General features: G+C 49.0%; 1 protein-coding gene across 5 annotated transcripts in view; it reads right to left on the reverse strand.

Annotated features, from left to right (window-relative positions):
- The window catches only part of MED24 (mediator complex subunit 24), a 598,903-nt gene that overhangs the window by 92,351 nt on the left and 480,933 nt on the right, over positions 1-25,619 (reverse strand). For all 5 annotated transcript variants that reach the window (XM_069634774.1, XM_069634779.1, XM_069634777.1 and 2 more), the window contains one exon: positions 4,137-4,401. In XM_069634774.1, coding sequence (XP_069490875.1) covers positions 4,137-4,401 — 265 coding nt within the window. The remainder of the gene's footprint in view (positions 1-4,136; positions 4,402-25,619) is intronic.

Consider the following 25,619-nt stretch of genomic DNA (forward strand, 5'->3'; position numbering starts at 1 on the left):
TTCGGTGGTTAAATCTCTTTTCTACAAAAAAAAGTCTCTTGCCTTGCTGGTTCAAAATAATAAAACAAAAAGTTCCTTCCCGTCTGTACATTTGGTGATGGCTTTTGACCCCTGCATCCCCCTCTTCCGGGCTCAGACCCCTCTCGAATAGCAGCCTCCCTCTGCCGGGTTTACTATGGCTTTTATTCACATGATTTCATCTATTTCGTTACATTGGTCGATGGTTTGCACATCTGGGTCCCCCTCTTCCGGGCTCAGACCCCTCTCGAATGTCAGCCTCCCTCGGTCGGGTTCACTATGGCTTTTATTCACAAGATTTCACCTGCTGCATTCACAAGTTAGTTGGTGATGGCTTTTCACCCTTTGATCTCCATCTTGCGGGCTCAGACCCTTCTTGAGTGTTATTGAAAAGATTTTGCCTGTTGTATTCACAAGTCGTTGGGGAATAGCTTTTCACCCTTGGAACTCCCTCTTCCGGGCTCAGACCCCTCTCGAATGTTAGCTTCCCTCTGTCGGGTACACTATGGCTTTTATCCCAAAAGATCTCTACTTTCGCATTCACAAGTCTTGGTGTCTTGTTAAACAATCCACTGTGGATATCCCTCCGTCGGGTTCACTCTTGCCAAACACGCAGTTCCTTCTCCTTTCTCATTATGCAGGATTAGTCTGCCTTAGCTTCCCAATTACGTGTCGGTCAAAGACTTTCGACTGTACAGGGGGTTTTGCTAGACCGCTGTATGACCACTTTGACCTTTTCCTTGCAGCTCTCCTGGGGCCTTCTGGCATCAGTAGTTTAAACAATAGGGGAATCAACCAGAGTCTATCGAGTGAGCACCCATGTGGTGTCGGACCCCTCTGCAGCTGGTCTATAGCCCCTACTTGGCTATTTGCAACTTTCGTTCAACACAGTTCAGTTTCTCATCGGTTCTCCCTTTGACTCACCGGATGTAATGAACCGCTTGGCTTTTCTTGTTTCTGGAGTCGAGGACGGTACCATGGTAGCAATCGTCTCTCCCTTTCTTGATTATCAGTGTAGGAGGGCTCTGTGTACCGTTTACATCTGCTGCAACACACGCTGGCTATTGTTCACAGTCTGAGGATTGCTTTGACAGAGGCTTCATGGGTTTGGGTCGAAGAGGGCAAGGTTGCTTCTCTCCTCGTCGCCCCTTCAGTTCTCGCTGCTTTTCTCCTCCCCTTGAACTGCTGCTCTGGGATAGCTGTCTCGTTGCGCGGTTTATCTTGCTCTTGTGCTCCAACTTTTATCCCTGTGGGGAAGGGAAAGGGCCGTTAGGTGTGTGTGGTTCTGGTCAATTGCCTGACTCTGCCTGACCCTTGTATTGGGACATGTCAGACAAACGTTAGTCTGTAGTCTTTCGTGGTGTAAGAAAGTGTTTGTGGCGGAAAAGGGGTGAAGGGTAGAGTGATTGAGTATCCTACATGGTAGGATGAGAAAAGGTGTTATAATAAGGGGGAAACCGCGTCTCACCCGTCGGTGTCCCACCTCCACTCCATGAGAACCCATCATCCAGGTGATCCTCCCGCACTGGTCCACCCCCAGGAATTGGATCCAATAGCGATGGCTGTGTCATGGCCACCTGGAAGACAGATCCCCGGGGATTAGTAAGTGAGACGCCTTCAGGTTTATCACGCTGATTAGATGGCAGAGGGGAGAGAGATAGAAAAAAGAACCAATTTGCACTGTTATGCAAATCATTGCATCGAAAATTAAATCATTAAATTAAATCATTGTTTTGAAACAAATACTCCTACCTTCATGAGATATAGGTGAGGCACAAGCCTATCTGATCAAGTTCTGGGGCTGGAACTACACTTTTGGACTTACAGACTGCTATCATATGTTTGTGAAGGAAAGTTACAAAGTACAGAAGTCCCACAACCAAGCTAGGCCAATGGTGTTTTTGTTTATGCTTGTTGTAGAGCTTTTGCCTCCTGCTTCCATTCTGAACATTCCTGGTCTTTTCCTAAGGCGGCAGTAAAAATAAATACACTATTGGTGAGTACTATAGATCTGAGTTCCAACCGGACGAGCAAAATCACGTGCAGTTGAGAAACTATTGGCGTTTTGTGCTGGCAGAAGCATGGCAGTTATTTTAGGAATGCCTTGGTGCAAAGATTTCTGGAGCATGAGCAACACACGTCCTTGCAGGACATTTAAATTGAATGGCATACAAAGCAAGCTTGACACCACTTAAAAGCAGCAGAGGTTTAAGTCCTTTTCATATCATTGATGTAGATCGAGTCAACCTTTTCATCAATTTGCCGCTCTGCAGCAATGCAAGTTAGAACGGGGCAATGATGGGGGAAATGGTTGCATGTGCTAGTACCAAGATCTCTGGCCACATGCTTTATTATTTTTTTTAAAGCAAGGAGTGGGAGGTGATTAAGAAACCCAGCCCAATTCCTCAAGTTAAAGTGGTGGGAGGATGGATGTCTTGCGTCACCTAGAACTAAATCTGTATTGCCCCATTTGAAAGTGGTGTAACTGTTTGAAAAGACACAATGTCCAAAATGGCTAAAAAAAAATAAATGAAATCCTCAACAGCCAGTGGGAAATAAAGGAATGACATTCACTGGGGAGTAAACATTACTTTATTTTATTTACTTATTTATCCCTACTCTGGTTATTATCCTACACCATTTTGTACAAATAAAGATTGAGACCCTGCTATTTACAGTGATCTCATCATCATTCAGGATGGACTCGATACAAAGCTTTGTGAGGAACGCCACTACATACCTCAATCACTCAGGATATACCATTCCTCACTCTGCCATTAAGTTCAGAATGCAACTAGCCGTTGTGCATTCCCATAACTGATTATTTTATTTTTTTAATTACGTGTGCTATAGTTAGTTAATAACTTTTGACGCTGTTGATACACATATTAAAATATCATACAAGAATATAAAACTTCACAAGTATTCATCATAAGTTCCTATAAAACATTTAACAAAATGATGGGCCTCATTACGACCCTGCCGGTCTGGAAAGAACTGTGGTGGTAAAACCGCCACCACTGTTCTTTCCGGACCGGCTGCTTAAGAGTCCTGCAGGTGGGAGGTGTCACTCCCGCCAGGTCTGACCTGGCAAGTTTAACACCGCCCGCCTGCAGGCGGACATGGAAACACTGGCTCCGTCATAGACGGAACTAGTGTTTCCATGGTCCCCATCCCCATGGAGTCCTATGGGGCTCCATGGGAATGGGGACTTACACAATTCCGCCTCCGGAATTCCTGGGTCACCGGGGTCGTAATACCCCAGTGATTCCGGGAATCACGGAGGCGGAATGGTAATACGGGTCCGGCGGTAACCTGCCGTTTTTTACGGCTCGGTTACCGCCGGACTCGTAATGAGGCCCATGATGCCTAACCATTTTACGCTCTGTTAATTTTTCATCTCATGTTGGTTACATTGAGTAAGAAGGTGCTTTACAGTTTCCTGAGCACTTACCCATCTTACGTAACCTGCAAGAATACAGTTTGTGTGGAATATTTAAGTGTGGTCCCTTCCCCGGGTAAGATGGTAGACGGTTACATCACAGTAACATAAATTCCTGTCTGGTCGTAGGACTCGGGAATTTCAATATGTAAGGTTGCATCTCGACCATTATGTATGTTTTATCTACTAGGTCCTGAGTTAGTATATATATCTTCAGTTCCGACAGACTTTCAGAGAAATCACATACTTTAGCTTTTGCCTGCAGTTGCGTGTATAGTGTAGTGGCATTCCCCTCCCAGTTAGCAACGCAGTCAATATCTTCCAGGAATTCATTACACTGGGTTCTAAAATGTTTTAAAAGCCCATTTTCCTTTATGTCTAGTTCCCTTCCTAGTAATTCCTAAATAGGGATTCTTTATTGCCCCTTTGAAAGATCGTAAGGCCTATCACCATTACAAACAGGGTAAAGGCCCTGGGGGTGGCCATTAACAATGCATTCTCTGTCACTATATGAAAATACTGTTTTAAAGTTCAATATTCACTTCAACTCCAAAGAAATCTAGCTTCTTTAAAAATATTTAACTTTGTATCCCTTGCCTGCTCTGTCCCGCCTAAGCAAAGATATTGCCTGTCTGTGGTACATGAGCTCACACAAACCGTACAGTAACGGGCCTACCTTCACCAGGTTGTTGCAGAACCAGTAGACGCCACCCATGTGTAGCAGGGTGTCCAGACCATGGATGGAGGAGCTGTCCACCCATCCCTTGTCTAGAACCTTGGAGAAGGTACTGCTCAAAACTTCTTTGATTGGCTGTTTGGCAGGCAGCAGGTTGCGATATGGGATGGCCTCAACCCCAGTGGATGGGAACTTGATCTGTGTATTGGTCTGCTGAAGAACATCGGCACACATGTGCTCCATGATGGAGCTCATGATCACGAGGCTGGGGAAAAGAAGCAAAAGATTCTTGAACATCACAATTCTATTGGGGCGTGAACAGGCATTGAGTAAAGGGTGTCCTGGATTAAAAAAAAGGGGGGCAGGGACTGTGGTGAAGAATGCTTTAATCCAAAGACTAATGTATATGACAATGACATAGGAGGGGAACATAGTGTAGAACAGCTTAACACCACGATTGGAGAGTAGAGGGATGTGGGGTAAAGGACGGAGAAAGCTGCTTTACACCAAGTGACTGAGGGGACTGAGTGGTGATTCAGTGGTTGCACATGGTGCCTCATTATTGCATTTGTTAAAATGGACTGCCAAAATCAGCCCCTGGGGGAGGATTTTAGGAGGACACCTTATTTATGGTAAACAGGTAAGACACAGAACAAGTTACATACCTGTAACTATTGCTCTCCAGCATGGGTCTGGCATGGATTCACATGCTCATGCATATTCCCTGTTAGGCCGGGAATCCTTGGTAAAAGGAAACACTTTCACTTACAAACTGTATTTCTCCTCTAAACCAATCATTGTACTCTGGGTCATACTGCCCCCAGCCAATGACTGCCCTCTCCCTATGCCCCTCCTCCAGCAGCCATCTTCATATTGAGTAAGCACATACAGTGGCAGTAATACCAAGAAGAGCCGCATAGGGGCAAGAGGGAGGGTTCGCATGTGAATACATACCAGACCCCTGCTGGAGAACAAAGTTACAAGTAACTTGTTCCTTCTACAACATGGGGTCTGGCATGGATTCACATGCTCATGAATAAAGAATATAGAGCAGTACAACAGCACACAACCACAGGAGGTGGCAAGGCTTAACCAACAGAAGCAATCAACTCTTACCTCTGGAACAGACTCACCTCAAGCGAACAGGTTGTGTAGCACTGCTTGGCCGACTCTGGACTCCTCCCTGGAATTTATGTTGACGCATTAGAAACTCGTGAAGGTATGCGTGGACCTCCAGGTAGCAGCCCTGCAGATGTCCAGCAGGGGCACACCAGAGAGGAACGCCGTAGTCGCAGCAATCGCTCTGGTGGAATGGGCTCTCGGACGACCGGCCAGCGGTCAGTTGGCCAACTGATGACAGGGTGTGATACAGCCGGAGAGCCACCTGGAGATGGAAGGCTTGGACAAGGCCTTGCCATGATTCATAGGACCAAAGTTCACCAACAGTTGAGACGTTTTCTGAAAACTCTTTGTGCGTGCCACGTAGAACTTCAGAGCACGAGCAACGTCCAGCGAGTTCAAGGCCCTTTCAGTTGGTGAAAAAGGCTTTGGAAAAAACAAAGGTAACACCAAAGGCTTGTTGAGGTGGAATTCCAACGAAACCTTTGGCATGAAGGAGGTGTGCATCCCCAGCAGCACCTTCGATTCGTGGAAAGTCAGATATGGCTGTTTGCAGGATAGGGCCTGGATCTCACCCACCCTCCTGGCAGAGGTGGTGGCCACAAGGAAAGCCGTTTCCAAGAGAGGAACTTGAGAGGGGCCTGATGCATAAGCTCGAAGGGGGCTCCCATGACATGAGCCTCGTCAGCACCACTTTGAGTTCCCACGCCGGGGCAGGAGCCTTCACTGGCGGGAAAGATCGAAACAGTCCTTTGAGGAATTCCTTGACAAGACGGTGGGACCAAAGAAGATCTTCCTGGAGACCTGGTGTAGCGGGAGATAGCCGCCAGATGCACCTTGATAGAGGAGTGTGCCAGCCCCACCTTAGCCAAGGACAACAAGTATGGAAGATTATGTTGGGCCGTGACCCTCAGAGGGGTGTTCTTCTGCGACCGGCACCACAAAGCGAAACGCTTCCACTTGTGACCATAGCACTGAAGAGTTGACGACGCTCTGACCTTGGCAAGTACCTCCCTGTAGTCCTCTGGCAACTCATTCTCCACATTCTAGGGCTGCAGGAGCCAAGCCCTCAGGTTCAGCAATCCTGGGTCGTGATGCAGGATTGCACCTCCTTCTCTGGTGAGCAGTTCCACGACCACTGCAGGTGGCGCTGACAGGCTGAGAAGGTTCGGGTACCAAATCTGCCTCGGCCACGCCAGGGCGACGAGTATCATCCTGCATCAGCACCTTGAGTTGACTGATCACTTGCAGCAGGAGAGGCAATGGGGGGGGACGGGACGCGTACAGAAACAGGTCTTCCCACGCGAAGGAGAATGCGTCCCCCATGCTCCTCGGCTGGTGGAACCTGCTGGCAAGTTTCTGGCATTTGGAGTTCGCTGCCGTCGCAAACAGATCGAGCTGGGGCCTGCCCCACTTGATGAAGATGCAGTCTGCCTGGTCCTGGGGAAGTTCCCACTTGTGGCAGGAGCGCAACTCCCTGCTAAGGGAGTCAGCAATGGTGTTCTTTACTCCTCCCTGGTGAAAGAGGATGAGGACGGCCCAGTGCCACAAGTTCTGCGCCTCTCTGGAGAGCGCTGGGGATCGAGTGCCCCCCCCGGCTTCCTGATGTAGAACATCGTGGTGGTGTTGTCCGTGAATATCCTCACCACCTTGCCCTTCAGGGACAGAATGAATGACTTGAGGGCCCAGAACACTGCCCGCAGCTCCAGGACATTGATGTGGAGATCCTTCTCCTCCAGCAGCCACAGGCCTCTGGCTTGCAGACGTCTGGTGTGGGCTCCCCAACCCTCCAGGGAAGCGTCCGTGGTGACAGTCTCCTGGTAGGGGCGGGGGGTTTGAAACCCTGTGCCCTGGGCGATGTTGGAGTGTATGCCCTACCACCTTACTGCTCGACGGAACTCCTCGTCGAGAGGGATCCTGTCTACGAAGCTTCCGGACACTTGTTCCCAGCGAGCGTCCAGGAACTCGTGTAGAGGTCGTATCTGCAACCTGCATAGCCGGATAAGGTAGATGCAAGACGACATCAATGCCGAGCAGCGACTTGATGGTCCGCACCGTGGCAGTCTTCAGTGACAACAGCCGTTGTACTTTCCCCAGCACTGCCGCTATCCTCTCCTCCGAGGGAGAGTGTCATGATGCCTACCCCCGGGAACCCAGACCAAGTCCAGCAACCCCGGAAGCAGGCATCAAGCTGTCCCAAGCAAGCCCAACAACCCCTGCTAGGGGCTATTTGGGTGCAGTCCTGGCGCCTATGGTGCCAGGCTCATATGGAGAGTCAGTCCTGGCGCCATAGGCACCAGGCTCATAGATTAAAACTTACCTGATGCAGACCATACTGCAAACCTACCTGATGCAGACCATGCTGCAAGAGCTCCAAGCCAAAAGAGGCTTGGAAGGGACTACTTTACCTAGGGACTATTCTTTTACTCGGGTGGGGCTGGGGAGGAATACTTACCTGGGGCTACTTTGGAGGCTATTTAAACCACGCCCAAAGAGCAGCACACGCTTCGCGTTATTCTGCATCCAGCAGCGTAACGATCACCGTGCCTGCAAGTCTGCATCCAGTCTTCTGCCACGCCCGCCTCGAGTTTGGAGCTCCTAGAAAAAGGGAGAAAGAAGGAGAAAAGGTTAGAACAAGAGCAATACCTTTGATCCTTACCTGAATTCCCGATCCATCGCGCCTTCGAGCTGGAAGAAAGAAGTTATTTTATGCGCGTCGCCTCGCCTGCTGCAGCGCCGCGCTGAACTCACTTGTCTTCGCAGCATCTTCAAATTCCACCGCATCCTCCTGCATGTTCCCGCCGCACTCTGGCACCTAAGGAGAAGACAAGAACAGCAAGGTGAGCCAAGGGAATACACAGAGGAATCTCAGTTACCCCCCCATAGACTTACCTGATTTTACCACCGGGGGTACTATTCCTCTTCACGGGTCGGCACAGCTTCCACAGCATCTTCGCCGAACCCCGGACCCTAAGGGGAAACAGAAGGAATTTTCAATGCTTCCTGTGAAAGGGGATGTGGAAGTGGGCGTCCTCCAGATTCAACAACACCAAGAAGTCTCCTTCCTCCAGTTGGCTGAGCATGTGCTGCAACGTGACCATCCAGAATTTTTGGGACTGGACTTGAGACGCTGCAGGTCTAGAATGGGCATCCAGCCCCCCCGTCTTCTTTTTGACTACAGCGTATATGGAGTAGACTCCAGAGCTCTATCGCTCCTTTTTGTAGCTTGGCCCGTACCTCCTGCAGGAGCTGAGGGATGTGCTGCTCCTGCCAAGTCACTGGAGGGATCTGTTGACACTTTTGCTGAAACTCCAGGGTATCTCCATGGGCGAAAGCATCCAGCACCCATCTGTCGGTGGAGATCCTTTCCCACTCGCTGACTAATCTCGTCAGCTGGCCTCCCACTGGGGTGCATGGGTGGGGGGCCCCGATGTCCTGGCTCATTCAGCCCTGCTTCGGCACCTGCATTCTGCCTTGGGGGCGACAACAGCACCGACCGCCTCCACAGAAAGCCTTGGCACGGTCTCTGTAGGCCTCCTAGGTTGTGGATCGAGAGGGCTGACGGTATGACGAGGAGAAACCTTTTGTCGATTTGCACGACTTTCCTCCGGAGGTGCGAAAGGAAGAGCGGTGCTGTTGGAGAGTACCCAGGGCATGAGCCGTCTCTGTATCCCGTCTTGATGGCCTGCAAGGACTCGTCAACGGCCTTCCAGAAGAGGTTATCCCCATCGAAGGGCATGTCCAGTACCCTCATCTGGACCTCCTGGCGTAAATTGGTGGCCTTCAGCCAGCCTCGACGACGGAGGCAGACACCGTTCCCCATCTGTCGGAAACATGTGTCGGTGATGTCCAGGGCCACTGTGATGGCATGGTCTGAAGCCACTTCACCTTCGTGGAGGAGTGCGATGGCCTCCACCCGCTTGTCGTCGGGTAGGAACTCCAGAATCGGGGCCAGCTTGTACTACAGTTCCCTGTCGTACCTGGCCAGGATCGCCAATGCGTTGGCAGCCTTGACAGTCAAAGTCTCAGAGTAAATGTCTTTCCTCGCCATGGCGTCCAACTTCTTCCCCTCACTGTCCGGAGGGACTGAGGACGACGATGAGGGATTAGACAACCTCTTCCTCGCAGCCACTGACACCACAGCGTTCGGCGACAGTTGCGACCGCAGGCACTTGGGTGCGGACTCCGGCACCCTGTACTTTTTCTTCAGCCTATCCCGCTTGGCCAGGGCCATGCAAGGATTCTTCAGTAGGGCCAGGCCTTCCTCCCACATGTCGTCCAAGATGGGTACAGTCATGATGGTCTTCCTTTTTGGCCTTGCGCCTCTGGTAAAGGAAGCCCTCCTTCTTGGGCTTCTCGGTCGTCAGTTGGAAACGTTTGGTAGCTCTGGTGACCATGGCATGCAACGACCCAACCTCATTTGGTGGGGACGGCCTCGGTTGCGGCGATCCGCCTGCCGTGACGATGTAGTAGTCTGTCGTGGCTGTGTCCGTCGCCAGGAGGGTGGGGTTGTGGAGGGTGCCAGGCGTGGGTGTGGAGGTTGATGCGGGGGCATCGGATGGCTGATCTGAAGCCACATGGGCCGGGGGCTGAAGCATCCTCTTCTGGATTTCTGACTGAGCAGGCATGGTCGGCTCGCTAGGCCCCACACCATTGTCGCCGTTGCCGCCATCCTCCACATCCTTATGGACCATGAGCAGGGACTCCTGGTCCTCGTCGTCCGAGGACAAAACATCCATGTCTTGGGGTACGATCTGTGGCTGGCCTGGGACTTATCGCCCTCCCACACCCCCTTGTTACACCATGAGGAGGCAGAGCCGGGCTCAGCGACGGCATCCTCTTCTCCGGTGTGCTAGCAGACATCGCCACCGCCCCGGCTGAGGCCTCCCGTCTCAGGGGCAGGGACATCCTGGGCGCAGTAGGAGCTACCTTCACTGGGTTGACCCCTTTGGCCATCGAGAGAGCAGCGGCCACCAGCTCAATCGTCAAAGATTTCTCCTGAGCCGCCTGGGCCTTCTTAGGCAGGTCAGCCATCTTTTCCTCCATCCTAGGCTTCTCTGGCTTCTCCCGCAGCTTAGCCAGGGTGGGCTACTTCCTTTTTGAGGAGGAGCTCGATCAATGGCTGGCGATGGAGGCAGATGGTGATATTGATTGCGCCCTGTCCATCAAGGGACCCGCTTGCGCAGCGACCGATGGAAGCAGACTTGCAGTGCTTGGCCTTGTATTGGGCCCCCACGGATGGAGTGCCCTCAAAAGACTTAGCAGCTCGCTCTTCGGACCGGCCGGTCCTACGTGAGGCATGACCCTCCCTGCCTGGGGCATGCGGCAGAGGCCTTGGTGCTTCGCCACGCCACCAGTCTACTATGTCGATCCTTCATCGTTTCTCTTGGAGAAGCCGAGGCAGATCTCGCAATCTCCCCCTTTGTGGTCCGGGTGAAGGCAGTAGAGGCATTGAAGGTGTTTGTCCGCCACAAACATGTTTCCGCAGCCCGCATCTGGTGCAGAGCTTGAAAAGGGAACTTCCTTCTTATCATCCATCATTGTCGGAGGTGCGGAGTGGGCCCGATGGCCTTCTGGAAACTTTGTTGAAAATTCAACCATCCTTGCCTTTGAGGGGTGCTGAAATTCACCGACAAATAGATCCCCGCTTGTCGGCAGATGGAGAGAACACACAAGCTCTGTTTTGACAAAAATAGAACTTTTTCTCGAAAAAGCTCCAAAACTGTGGAATAGCTCACAGAGCAAAACTTGAGAACTCCCAACACTTGAACGCGCAGTAAAAATCAGAAGATGGCAGCCAGAGGAGGGGCTTAGGGAGAGGGCAGTCATTAGCTGGGGGCGGTATGACCCAGAGTACAGTGATTGGCTTAGAGGAGAAATACAGTTTGTAAGTGAAAGTGAAACTGTTTTTTCTTTTACAGAGGATTCTCGGCCTGACAGGGAATATTCATGAGCATGTTAATCCATGCCAGACCCCATGCTGGACAATGAGAGGTTAGCCAAAGCCCAATGAAGGTAGAGCGGAAGAGCAGTCACGGTTTAGCCTCAGGGAAAGTGTGAGATGGGTGTAGGGCTACAATGAGTCCACACAAAAGAACACCAATAATTCAAGTTATTCAGTATGTATATACAAATACATTTATTAGGACTTTATGAACACACTAAGCATACAAAAATCACAGGTAAGTAATGTAATCAAAAATGATATATCATACATATATATATATGGGATACATTACTCACCGTAATCGTATTTCTGATGCTTGTATCTGCTTAGATTCACATGCTGTGCATAGGCCGACATCTAGTGGAAGCTGCGGAGTATTACAGTTTGTTTTTCGAAGTCGAAAAATGGGCGTCGACACAGGGCGTGCCAGTAATACTATCCCTAGTGTGACGTCCCCTGTACCCATGATCCCTCACGCGTCTAGGATCCCCAGATTGTGTTTTTCCTGACATGAGGTAGCATGAGGAGTAGCGTGAGTACAGATAGTCCAAGCAGATAGACAGAAAGGTAAGACTACAAGCAACCATGCGCCTTCTCTCGGAGGGGAGGAAGGGTGGGTCGCATGTGAATCTAAGCAGATACAAGCATCAGAAATACGATTACGGTGAGTAATGTATCCCTTCTGAGGCTTGTGGAATCTGCTTAGATCACATGCTGTGCATAGATTAGCGAGCAGTACCAGAAGAAGGAGGTGGGATGTGAGAAGGGTCATGAGCAAACAGGTGTCTTAGAACCGCTTGTCCCACTTGTGTATCTGCCTTGGAATGAGTGTCAATGCAGTAATGCTGAGTAAAAGTGTGAATAGAGCTCCAAGTAGCTGCTTTGCAAATGGTGTCAAGGGGAACATTTGCAATGAAAGCCAGAGTGGCCCCAATGCCTCTGGTAGAGTGGGCCCTTGGCGTAAAAGGCAGAGTTTTTTCAGAAAGAGAGTAACACAGCTGTATACAGTTGATAATCCACTTTGAGATAGCGCCCTTAGAGACGCGATCCCCCTCTCTGCCTGTAGCTACGGAGACAAACAGTTGATCTGTTTTCCTTAGCGGTCTGGTTTTATTTACATAGTATAAGACCGCCCTACGCACATCTAGGGTGTGTAGTTTCACCTCAGCTGAGCTCTGTGGGTTTTGGAAGAAAGCCGGAAGCTCGATGGACTGGTTTACATGGAACTTGGATATGAATTTTGGTGAGAATCTAGGGTGTGTGCGTAAAACCAGTTTGTCCTTGTGGATAGTAAAGAAAGGATCTTGCACTGACAGAGCCTGAATTTCACTGACCCTTCTTATGGAGGTAATGGCTACTAAGAAGGCCGTTTTATAAGTCAGGTGTTTGAGACTACTTTTATGCATGGGTTCGAAGGGGGGCCCCATGAGCTTAGATAGCACCACATTGAGATCCCATCCTGGCGGTGGGTTCGAGATAGGAGGGTGAAGTCTCTTTACTCCTTCCATGAAGGCTTTAACCACTGGTACTTTCCACCACGAAACCTTGTTATGGGATGTGGTGTAGGCTGAGAGGGCTGCCAGGTGTACTTTCAGAGAGTTAAAAACCAACCCTGCATCCAGCAGGTGGAGCATGTATGTTACAACGTTGGAAGGAGTGCAATCAACCGGGTTGATTTGTTTACTCTGGCAGCAGATAACGAATCTTTTCCACTTGTCAAAGTAACAGTGCCTTGTATTTGGTTTCCTAGACTCTTTTAGAATGTCCATACACCTCTGTGGTAATTTGAGATGTCCAAACTCTATGACTTCAGGAGCCATGCTGCTAGGTTCATAGAGTTGGGTTCCTGATGCACTGTTTGACCTTGTTGCTGGGACAGAAGGTTGTACCAGGCTGGGAGTCTGATGGGCTCGCATACCGCCATCCTGCGTAGGTGTGGAAACCATGGTTGTCTCGCCCACATGGGAGCAACTAGGATGAGCGTCATCGATTCCTTGTTCATCTTGTACACCACCTTCCTGATGAGGGGAGTTGGTGGGAAAGCGTACGCAAACATCCCTGACCAGTTTATCCACAGGGCATTCCCCTGGGAGTCCGGTTGTGGGAACCTGGATGCAAATCCTGGGCATTGTTTGTTTTCGCTTGTGGCGAATAGGTCTATAGTGGGGAAACCCCACTGAGAGAAGAGATCTTCTACTACGTCTTTGTGAAGGACCCACTCGTGTTCTTCTGGGAGGGAGTCTCTGCTTAGAGCATCCGCTAGGGAATTGAGCTCCCCTGGAACATGTTGCGATGACAGGAAGATGTTCCGTCTGAGTGCCCATATCCATATTTTCTGGGCAAGCTTGGACAGATTTGGGGAACGAGTCCCTCCTTGCTTGTTCAGATAGAACATGGCTGTCGTGCTGTCCGTCCTGATCTGCACCGACAAGTTTAGTAGATGGGGCTCGAACGCTTGCAGCGCTCGGAATACTGCCAGAAGCTCTAGCAGATTGATGTGGTTCTTGGCTACTGAGTGAGACCAGAGACCCTGAGCTGTGTGGTGGAGATGGTGAGCTCCCCACCCCGTCAGGCATGCATCTGTAGTCACCACTGTCTGTACTTCGGGATCGTAAAAGGGTTTCCCCTTTGCGAGATTCTCTCTTGTCCACCAGTGTAGGTTCTGTACGAGTGTTGGCGAAACGACCACTAGATCGTCCCACTGACCACTTGCCTGAGACCACTGTTTCGCCAACCATTCCTGCATGGGACGCATGCGCAGACGCGCGTGGGGGACCAGGTAAATGCATGACGCCATCATGCCGAGTAACCGCATAGCTTTGCGTACTGTTATCTGTTGACCTGACTGATAATGCGGAATTTGCAGAAGTATGTTCCGAATTCTTTCTTTCGAAGGGAAGGTCAATCCTTTCTGAGTATCTAGGATAGCTCCTAGAAACTGTTTTGAGGTGCTTGGCACCAGACTTGACTTTTTCTCGTTGATGGAGAAGCCTAATTCGTGGAGGAGGTCGATGGTCCTCTGAATGTTTGACCTGCAGATTCCTGGGGTTTCCCCCGTTATGAGCCAGTCGTCCAGATAAGGGTACACTGGGATTGCCTCCCTGCGTAGGTGTGCAGCTGCCACCGCCAGTACCTTGGTGAAAACCCTTGGTGCAGAAGCTATCCCGAAGGGCAGTACCTTGAATTGGTAGTGGCGACTGTCCACCTTGAAGCGCAAGTATTTTCTGTGCGCCGGGAGCATGGAAATATGAAAATAGGCATCTTTCATATCCAAGGTTGCCATGTAATCCCCCTTTTTTAGGAGTGGGATTACCTCTTGTAGTGTGGTCATACGGAATTTTTGGGGCTTGACATACTTGTTGGCAGGCCGTAAGTCTAAAACTGGACGCATTGTTAAATCTTTCTTTGGCACAAGGAAGTAAGTTGAATAGATACCCTTGTTTACCTGGTGTCCCGGGACGAGTTCTATCGCGTCCTTTTCTAGCAGAATGGCGATCTCCTCGAGGAGGATCTTCTGATGTTGTAAAGAGTGGACTTTTTGTCTTGGAGGATGGTTTAGGGGACGTTGCAGTAGTTCTATGCAGTACCCATTGGATACTGTTGACAGCACCCATCTGTCGGATGTTATCCCTTCCCATGCCTGGGTGAAACTTGATATTCGTCCCCCTACTGGGGTTGCATGGGAAGGGACCCTGAACTGAGCGTCACTGCTTTGGTGGAGGCGTGCCTCCTCCTTTACTGGGGCTGCCTCTGCCTCTACCCCGTCCTCTTTTACTACCCCTACCATACGCCTGGGTAGACTGTTGTGAGCTGGTGTTCCACTGTGTACCCTGGGTGTGGGAGTAGCTATTTCCTCTATTGGAATTTTGGCCGCGGGGGCGACGAAAATTGCCATTCCCTCTTTGGTTAGGTGGTTTGGTAGTTAACTGGCCAAGGGATTTGAGGGTGTCGAATTCTTCCTTAGCGTTTTTTAGAGCGTCCTCGACTGCCTTCCCAAACAGGAGATCACTTTCCACTGGTTTGTCTAAGAGCGCAGCTTGTGTTTCTGCTTTGAATCCCGACTGCCTCAACCAAGCATGCCTTTTGATGACAGTCCCCTCTGCTATAAGTCTACCCGCATTGTCAGCGGCGTCCAGAGTTGCTTTTACCGTGCAGCCTGACACGTTCCTTCCTTCCGCACAAATGCGAGCTAGCTGGCTTTTAAGGGGTTCGGGAGCAGAGTCTATTAGTGCTGCCACTTCTTCCCACTGGTGACAGTTGTAGCTAGCCAACAGTGTGGTGGAATTCGCGATTCTGGCTTGGTAGGCTGCCGTGGAAGCTACTTTCCTGCCAAAACCATAAAGTTTTTTACTTTCTTTGTCGGGGGGAGCCTCAGAGGAAGATAATGGTGTACCAGCTCTTTTGCGGGTGTTGGTTACTACTAGAGAGTCTGGCTTAAGTTGACCTCTAATATATAGGGGGTCCGACTGGGCTGCTTTAAACAGCTTCTCCACTCTCGGATTTACAGGTCTTGTCAGGTTTGGGTTGACAAGGGATGGTGCTATTCTGCGTTGAACAGATTTTAGGATGGGAATGGTCTGGGCTACTGGCTTCCTTTCCCCTATTAGTTCTTCCGCAAAGTCCCTTTCTTCCTGGACACCTTGTGTGTCTATGTGGAAGTGGTTAGCTGCCCGAAAGAGCAGTTCATTCAGGAGGGGCTGATTATCTATTGGGGAGTCAGACACTGGGGCTTCCCTTTCGACTGGTGAGTCCATTCTGAAAATATCTGGGCTATTTTCTGGCTCATCCTCGTCTTCGTCTTCGCCGTAATAATCTGATCCTGCAGGATCTTCTGGCGTGTCAATTTCCTGACCTTCTATAAGGGAAGAGTTTCCTTGGTCTGTAGGGAAGAGGTAAGAATAGGGTTGGACCTCGATGGGGTCTAAAGGCCTAAATGGTGTCTCGACCCGGGGTCTTTTATTTGAGGGGATAGGGTCCCTAGACCCTGAGGGAGAATCTTCCTGAGGGTTTAAAGCTAGGAGTTGTTCAGGGTGTCTTTCGAAAAAATTCGCCAAGGAAGACATCCTTGACATTACTCTGTCAATGTCCTCGCATGACCAGAGTTTTGAGCTTGGGGTGACCTTGCTGGGACTTTCTATGGATTGGCCCTGAGAAGACTTGGTCAGTTCTTTTGTAGTGGAGGACTGCAAGGGTTGTTTCCTTTGCTGTTTACCCCCTTCCCCGTGGGTGGAAGTGTGTTTCCCCTTTCCCTTATCTTTCGACGCCTGGCGTCGAGGATCGGAGGTGGAATCCCTGTCTTTCGAACTAGCCTTCGAAACTGGCCCCTCTTTACTCCCAAGTGATGTACCCTTTTCCTGGGGTGCAGGCTGGGGGTGGAAGTCGTGTTCGTCTTCGGACGATTGATCTTCCGGGATATTAATGGTCGAGGCACTCTGTGCAAGTGTGGAGGCTTGCCTGACGTCGTGCGGCGACCTCGACCGGGACCGCCCAGAGGACGTCCTTTCGGACCGCTCCTTCTGTGCCTCTTTCCGAGGTTTCGACGACGTCGAATCTCGGGTGGATTTTTTGTGTTTAGCGTGTGTATGTGTAACGCTTTTGTCGCCGGGGGACTTCCCCATAGTCGCCGGGACGGACGACCTTCCGAGGCCGGGGACGTGCGTTCGGCTGTCCTTCGACGCCTTGGTGCCCTCGCCGTCCGAAAGTTCGGCGTCGCTGCCGTCGCTGAAGGTACCCTCCGCCTCCATAGCTGCTAGCTTGGCGTGGTGGGCCCAACGCTTGGTGGAGCGGTCCTTAAGAGTTTTTGCCTTAAACCTGCTACAGGCCCTGCAACCCGTCTCGGGGTGGTCTCTGGGTAGGCAAAGGTTGCACGTAGCGTGCTTATCTACCCAAGGGTATTTCTTATTACACTTGGGGCAAAACTGAAAGGGCGTACCCTCCATACGCGCCTGTGGGCAGCGGGCAAGTGTGTGTAGGTAATAAGGTGTCGAGTGTGGAAGTGTACCACCCCCACTCTCCCTACTTGTAGGGCCGAGGCCAGCGGCCCAGGCCCGAGCCGAGGCGGAAGCCTCAAGGCCCAATCCGTCGGGTATTCGACGTTGATCTCCTCCCCGGTTCGGCGTCGAGATGTTGATCGACGAAAGGTTGGCCAAACGGGGCAAATTAGAATTAGTTTAGAGTGAAACTATGGCAAAGCCAGGGAACTCCGATGAAGTGCTTCCGACCAGAATGGCGGAAAAAAACAATCTGGGGATCCTAGACGCGTGAGGGATCATGGGTACAGGGGACGTCACACTAGGGATAGTATTACTGGCACGCCCTGTGTCGACGCCCATTTTTCGACTTCGAAAAACAAACTGTAATACTCCGCAGCTTCCACTAGATGTCGGCCTATGCACAGCATGTGATCTAAGCAGATTCCACAAGCCTCAGAAATATATATATGGGGAAGAGAAGCAAAAGATTCTTGAACATCACAATTCTATTGGGGTGTGAGCAGGCATTGAGTAAAGGGTTTTCACCCTTAGAAATAAAACTGCATATGCATTAAATACCAGTGTTCAACAGGTGAGTAACCACATGCAGGAAAAACAATTACATTAGTTACAATAATTGCAAACACAGCTCCCTCTATCTTATGAAATCCATCACGAAGATGTATGGGGCCTTGTGCCCAAAAAGCCACAAGTTCCAACTGTGGTTTCTTCAGGGAAGGTATTTCAGAACTGATGTAGTGGGCTGTGGTGGTGATTGGAAAGTTCTTAAAAGTAAGGCAAGTACCCCACTCTACACTATTTCCAAGGAAAATCCTCGGAAAGGATCCTTAGCTAGGTTGAATGACCAAAGGCCAGGCCAGAGGGAGTTTAGGTAAGAGAGCTCTACACCCAATGTAACCCCATGGGAGATGGGAGGACAGAAAAAGGTATGTCCACCAACTCCCCCCTGACTTCGATTCGCCCAGGTGATCCTGCAGGTTTTCCGGAATTTGCTGTGACTCCATCTTCTGTCTTTGGCTCGAGTGAGGGGAGTCCAGGGGTAGCGGGTGCAGAGGTCACTTTGTCGGGAGCTGATCACAGTTCTCACCAGACAGTTCCAGGCAACTTCTTGAAGACCCCCAAATGAAGAAAAGATGCAGACCCTTCGGGACACCTCACATGATGGCAGAAGGATGGTTCCAGCTGAGATCACCATGGCCAGGTGGCGACAGGTGATCTTCCAGCAGTGAGCACAGAACCATCCCCAGGAAAACTTCCTTTGTTGTGAGATTGCTGAAAATGCAGAAGGCTTTACTGGCCTCCAAAAGTCAGGACAGGGTTCAGAAATAAGCAAAAATACTGGGGGTCCCATAGGAATCTATGGACAGAAAGGTGCAAAAAGAAAATCTTTCCTAACACTCGCCCCATCCCCCCTCCCATCTCTCCCCCTCCAGACTAGGGACAGGAGGATTTAATCCACCCCTGGATGGGTTTCATGTTCCAGTCAGTTATATATCCTGGACCACCCATCAGCATTGCTACGTTTAGCACCGGGCCTATGCTCAATAGTGAAGGCAAAGCCCTGAAGGTTTAAGGACCACGTGAGCAATTTAGGACTCTCTCCCTTCATGTTCATCTGCCACTTTAAGGACTTATGGTCAGTCTGTACAGTGAAGCGAGTCCCAAAGAGGTAGGGTCTCAGCCTCCTAACGGCCCACACAATGAAAAAACACTTTTTCCACCTTAACGCTCTGCCGTTAAGTTGGCGACTGAAACATAGGGTGCTCCCTGCCTTTGTCATCTAGCTGAGAGAGGACTGCTCATATTCCTGTGTCAGAAGCATCAGTGTGTACTATAAAAGGTGTCTGGTAGTTGGGTGCCCGGAGAACAGGTGCCTGGCAAAGGGTATCCTTCAAGCCCTGAAAGGCCTTCTCACACTAACCTTTTTTAGATTTCTCTGGAGTGGTGAGTGCAGTCAAAGGGGCAGCTATGGTTCCATAATCTGCCATGAAATTTCTGTAATACCTAGTGAGGCTGATTTTAGGAGAAACAAGGAATTGGGGCAGTGTTGTCCCTTGGCACCTTTATTGCTTATCTTGTTTCTGGCCGATTTTGATCAATACAATTCGCCAGCAAAAACAAATCCACCTGACTTCCATTGCAGTAGATATGGAGCTCTCATGTATGCCGATGATACGACTTTGATTGATCAAACTTCCGGGGGGCACCAACAAATCCTACCATATGCGCACAGATATCGGGCGGACCATAGAATGGAACTAAACCCATCAAAGAACAAAATGGTGGTATTTAGCAGGGGCGTTCCAAAGGAAACCTACCAAGTCAATGTAAAAATCGAAGATTGTGGTACATTACAGTGACCTCGGCTTATTGTTCGCAAGAAAAGGCAGTTGGCTCCCACATATCAGAAGGGCGGCAGAGAGAGAGGTAGCTAGTTTTAGGGGCCTTGTAAGGTTCTGTTATGGTTTCAGCCCTGATAAGACGTGGGGCCTTGGACAACTCTCAAAATGTAATAATGTTGACATAAGATCTATTCTCAAGTCAAGGGCGGAGCAGCTGGAGCAGAGGGCCACAATGAATAGACTGGTGAAACTTCTTTCATTGACATTTTTTGCCCTCTTCCGCTATGTCCAAGACTGTAATGCTGATATTGCTGTGCTAAGATCTCCTGAGCACAGAAAAATACTCATAGTGATTAGGCTAAATGACCTTCATTTGAAGGCACGTATGAAGTGGCTGGGGGATGGGGGGACGGGGTGTCACCAAGTATTGCACCTTTGGACATGGTGTTGAGGAAGATCAACTCCATTTCATGTTGATCGGCCCAAAATTCAATGATTTAAGATGTTCATGGCTTAAACTGAATCATTAGGAATTGCAGGGAAGCCAAGGCATTATTGATTAATTTTAATGACATTAAATGTATTAACGATGTCAGCAAATTTATTGAAGCAGCTCTCAGTAGAGGTATTAGATTTTTAAAATGAAGGTATTTAAGTTAATGTGTGCCGATTATATATAATAAATGTTTTTAGAAATTGTAAAAGTATAGAAATGGCAACAAAAACAAAATGCATTTTTTATTTTTGGGAAAATCTTCCAGTTTTTAACTTGTCTTAATATGGTTGGTAAGATGATGAATTATATGAATGTATGCATTTATTACTGTTAATGGCTGAAGCTGAGATAAAGTATTCCTTCCCTCCCTCCCTCCCTCACTCCCTCCCGTGAGGCCTAGAAAAGCTCTCACGTGGGGTTGGATGCAGGAGTTGTCCAGTCCTGCACAGCTTGTACTTTACTGGGTAGAGGCTGAATTTCTCCCCCACCAACCACATGCACAGGGTTGGTCACTGAACCCTGACCAATCTGTCATTTGGTAGACTGTAGAGTCAGGTGGGCCTGCTGAAGAGCCTGTAACACAATCCCTACATGCTTCACATGTTCTTCCCCAATTAGGGCTGAAGACTGCAATATCATCTAGATATGCCATGCAGAATTCATCGAACCCGTTCAGGACATGGTTAACCAAACTTTAGAAAGTGGCAGGGGCATTCCTAAGGCAAAGGGCACTACCTTGAACTGGTAAAGGGCCTCAGGTGCTGAAAATGTGGTCTTCTCCTTGGCATTTTTCTGTCAGCGATATTTGCCAATACCCTGCAGTCAGGTCAAAGATACATGAAGTACTTTGCAGTACCCAGTTTGTCCACCAACTCATCAGTTTGTGGAAGGGGATGAGCATCTGTCTTGGTGACAGCATCAAGTAGTCTATAGTCTGTGCAGAACCTCAAATCTGTGTGCCTGCCGTTGGTACCAAGACCTCCGTACCCGTCCATAGACTGTTAGAGGGCTCCATCACCCGACGATTCAACATCTTGTTGACCTCAGACTTGATGAGGGATCTAATTTTATCAGACATCTTATAACTCCTACTTTTGGTAGGCATACTACCTCCAGTGTAAATGTAAGGCTGGCATCAAGGTGTCAGGCCTGGAGTTACTGGAGTTAGGGAAAACAAGGGGGAACATTAGATAAGCAAAGCTTTCACCTCACCCTGTTGTTGCATAGTCAGTTGAGGAGACAAGTTGATACCCACAATGGAGAAATCAGAAGAACTACCTTGGAACACCATCAGGGAGAGGTTCAGAGTCCTCTTCTTCCCTATCTGAAGCCAATAGCAGGGCTTCCATTTCAACCCTAGGGACGAATGCCATCGGTCTATTTACATGGAAAACTTTAAGAGATGGATTCCACTAAATAGTTCACCCTATTTATCTTGTAAAGCTCTAAGCCTTAGGGGATTCATGGATTTCTTGGCCTGGGGAAAAAACACAAATGAAGCTTTATGGTCACACCACTTATTTACCAGTGTTTGCCCAGCCTTCAACTTGTCCTTGGCATGGGCCATCAGACAGGCCATATTTATTTAGTCCATCACACACACTACTACATTCGCAGTGGCAGATGGAGTGAAGACCTTTCATCCTTCCTTGATTATAGCTAAGGGTCCTCTGATAGGGTGACTATCTCTGTGGGCAAAAAGTAAGCATGGTAAGAGAAGATCCAACTTTCTTCTCAGGTGATCTTCAAGAGCTCCAATCACACCCTATTAAATCTCTCAACTAGATTATTTGTCTGCAGATGAAAATGTATGACACTAGTGAGGGGTCAGAAATGAGAGGCAGACACAAAGTTGTCATTTTTTCAACATCAGGCACCTTTATTAAACAAAAAAGGATTAGATGAAGGCCTTTCTGTCCCTATCCTAAAGAGAGTTTCCCTACTTATGAAACTAAAACTAAAGATCAGTCTGTGGCTTGCTGTCAAACTTAAAAACTGTCCTTACATCCAAAACCATTCTAATCTGACCCTCACACTAGAAATGACCAACTAAGGGTGTATGGAAATAGCTCTTTAAGTTTGCCAAAAAGTGTTCATAATTTTTTTTTTAAAAAGTAAAATCCAACAAAAGGTATTTTTCTCCAAGGATAAATGATTTGATCCAGAGGTTGGTTCCCTTCCCATGGATATTTAGGTAGGCTGGTAAAGTGTCTCTTTCAGATAGCCGTTCTTTTAGGATAGCAACATTGTCTCTGGTGTACTTCTTTACCATGTACTTTGAAAAACAGATAATATTCTTTATACAACTTTAATGGACCTCCTGGTATACTCCCCTGCCAGGAATCATTGATCCCCTTGTCCACTCTCCTGCCAGGCATCTTTCCACTCCTTGCACCACTTCGCTGGCCCTCCTGATATACTCTCCTGCCAGATTATCTTTGTGGGTCTTACAGATCCCACGTTATACTCTCCTGCCAGGTATCTTCCCTCCCAATGATCACTGTCTGGTGTGTTCCTTTCACCAGGACTTCTTGAGTTCACTGTCCTTTAATTCAACACAGTGTGTTACTTCACTGCGTTTTCTGTTTCATTGGCTTGAGGTACTACTTGTTCCAACCTTCCCCACACCGATATTTCATGTATGGGAATTTGTTCTGTCTTTTTACATCTTCATTACTATTAATTTGCTCGGGGTAATACTTGCTCCAAATTTCCCAATATTGATATCTCATGTATGGGGACTTGTCCAAGTTCAGTCTTTGTATTTCCCTAGGTTGGTATTCAAAAATCTGTATCTGTTTATAGGCCTGTCGTACGCCCCGGGGTCCCCAATGGCTCTGGGAAGACTCGCTGTTTTATTGAAGCATTCCTGTGACGAATCAACTTCCGGGGCACCAGTGGTCCAGGGGTGACTATCAGTTTCTAAACGATCAATCAGCCCCACAACGCTAGTACACCAGAAGGGATCCGAACAGATTGGAAACACAAGCAAATTATAAACTTCCTTGTCAAATTTTGATAATGTGGATGGAACGGCAGGTTTGTTTCAGAAAGGCTGTGGATCGTTGGTTAGTTACCCAATGATAAAAGGGACTGTCATGTCAAGGTTATATAAAAAGATCTACTTTATTATTAGCACAACAGACGGTTCTAGCAACATTACAAACTACAACCCACCCTCTAAAGGAATGCAGAGGACAGACAGTTTCAAAGAAGGCAAAGGGATGCACTCTGGATACTGACAGGAGGGCAGTTGGTATAGTAAATAATTGCAGCAATTCAAGGATACTTGGCTTCAGCACAAAGGGAGCAATGGGTCTTAAAATGTCACGAGGGCCCTTCGGAGAAGGACCAGGGGGACAGAACGACAATGTACCTTGTGCTTGTAGGTGTTCTTGGTGCTCGACAGGGTCGAATCAGCTTCAGGGCGATTTGCAGGCTTCTGTGACAGAGTTCAAGACGGGAGACAGCTGAGGGTATCAGGCGGTAAACAGTTCAGCGAGCGAGGCTGGACGAATGGCTGCAGGCTTTGCCTACAAGGCGGCTTGGGGCCAGGCATTGTCTCAGTGCTGGTTGGTGGTTCTCAAGCACTGGTTGAGGCGTCTCGGAGGCCTTTAAGTGTCTGCGGCATCACAACGGTCAGCATTGCAGTCGATTGCAGCTCGAGGTTCTAGACTGGCTCGAAAATGTCCTTTAAGACGGATGTTGGAAATATGTTTTTTGAGGCACTTCTCCTAGCTTCTTCACTGGGCTTGTGTCATTCTTTAAGGCGGACAGCCCAAAGCTGAGGATTGTGTTGCAGGCAGCCGACTTATCCTTGGTTTAGGGTTCAGAGACTCTCTGGCACTTCCCACCTAGGAAGCTTGCTAGAGCATAGCAGGACACGGTGTGTGCTGGCTGGGTACTGGTTCTGGAGCTGCTGGAGGGTCCTCTGGATGCAGTATCTCCCTCTGTTCCCTGGGAGATGTTTAGGGGAGGGATCTTGCTTCCCTCTTGGAGTGCCTTTCGCAGAAGATATACAGGCAGACTGTACCTCCAGCCAGGGTCCAATGAGGAGTTCTTCTTGCTTCTCCTTGTGAAGTCTTCAGATGATCTGCCAAAAGGGGGGCTCGGCCGTCTTTTAAAGCCAGAGGGATTGATATAGGCTAAGCCTATCTTAATGAACCAATCATGGGTCCCCACCAACAATCTCCTGTATGCATGAGGTCATAACCAGAGTGCTTTGCAACAGAAAAGGTAAAGGGGTGAAAACATGTAATACTAAGTCCCACCCATCTTCCTGTCTGTGGATCAAAGGGTCTCTCTCGTTAATGGAGTTCTCTGTGGTTCCTGATTAAAGCGCCAGGTCTCCTTTGAAGCTGCATGAGACCAGACTTTCTGACTCCTGCAAAACACATACTCGTATGTTATGAATGGGGTCCACATGTGGGGTGAACTACTATAAACACGCAGTCCCAGGCATAACAGTTCACAGTGAATGGATACTGAGGGCAGGAGCTGGCTTCAGGTTGATACAGTGTATATGAAAGGTTGTTGGGGTTTCCAGTCTCCTTTGTTATCCTCTGAGGCCTGGCTCCATGTGGTCCTGTTTGAATTATCCTGTGAATAGTATGCAAATCACTTCCACCAGCTGCAGGGCCCAACAAATGGACAGGGTGAATCCATGGAGCCTTTGTTAGGTAATTCGGCTGGCCGTGGGATGGTTTAGCCCTCTCCCTTTTGGAGATGCATCCTGCACTACTCCTGTCATATCCCAACTAAATATGACAGGGGGTTTGCGCCTGTAGGCTGTGTCCACCCCGAGTAGACAGGTCTATGCGTATTTTGTGCGATGAGCATAGGAAAATGTGTGCATATTAGCCTCACATTTTCCGGAGGTTGATCTAGCATCATTCAATTTCATTAAATAAAAAATTAAAAAGCCCAGTCGAGTGCACACCCCCAATGTTCGAATTCATCACACTTCCTGACCCGTGGCACGTTCCTGCGGTGAGGGTCCCGCTTTGGAACGGTCTCCCTCGCATTGCAGACCTCCTTCCCGCTCTCCGGGCAGCTCCACAACCACCCGCCAGCATGACCGCTGCTCCTTTGCACAACTGCGCTCCCGGAATCAAAAGGAATACATAGATAAACTCAAAGTTCCGTTCAACAATCAATATGCCTACCAGAGCTTCCTGCCGAGGAGATTATCTGGCGCAGAACAACTTTCAGTTGACACTGGAATCCCCAAAAATGTGAATATCACATCCAGAATTTCCTGAGCACCAAGAAACCGTTGCATTTCTTCCCTGCACAAAGGCAGTGGCCCCACACCACCATTCACATTCCCCGACAAGGAGTTCAATGCTCGAAACACCTGTTAGCAGAGAAGTTGTTTTGGCTCCGAAGATTTCTGTTGTGTTTTGTTTGACTCCATGGCACACTAGCTGCCTTGTATTTTATTTTTACTTATTCATAAAAGTGGATTTCTAAAGACAACAGCTGTTTTGCTTTATTTTGTTTTCACACAAAACGCAGGTGCACTAGATCCTGGACATTAATAGCTAGTATTTTTTGGACAAGGTTCTCAGGGCGCAGTACCTGGAT

This window comes from Ambystoma mexicanum, chromosome 13 (assembly GCF_040938575.1).
Source record: "Ambystoma mexicanum isolate Mex_15411 chromosome 13, UKY_AmexF1_1, whole genome shotgun sequence".
NCBI lineage: Eukaryota > Metazoa > Chordata > Amphibia > Caudata > Ambystomatidae > Ambystoma > Ambystoma mexicanum.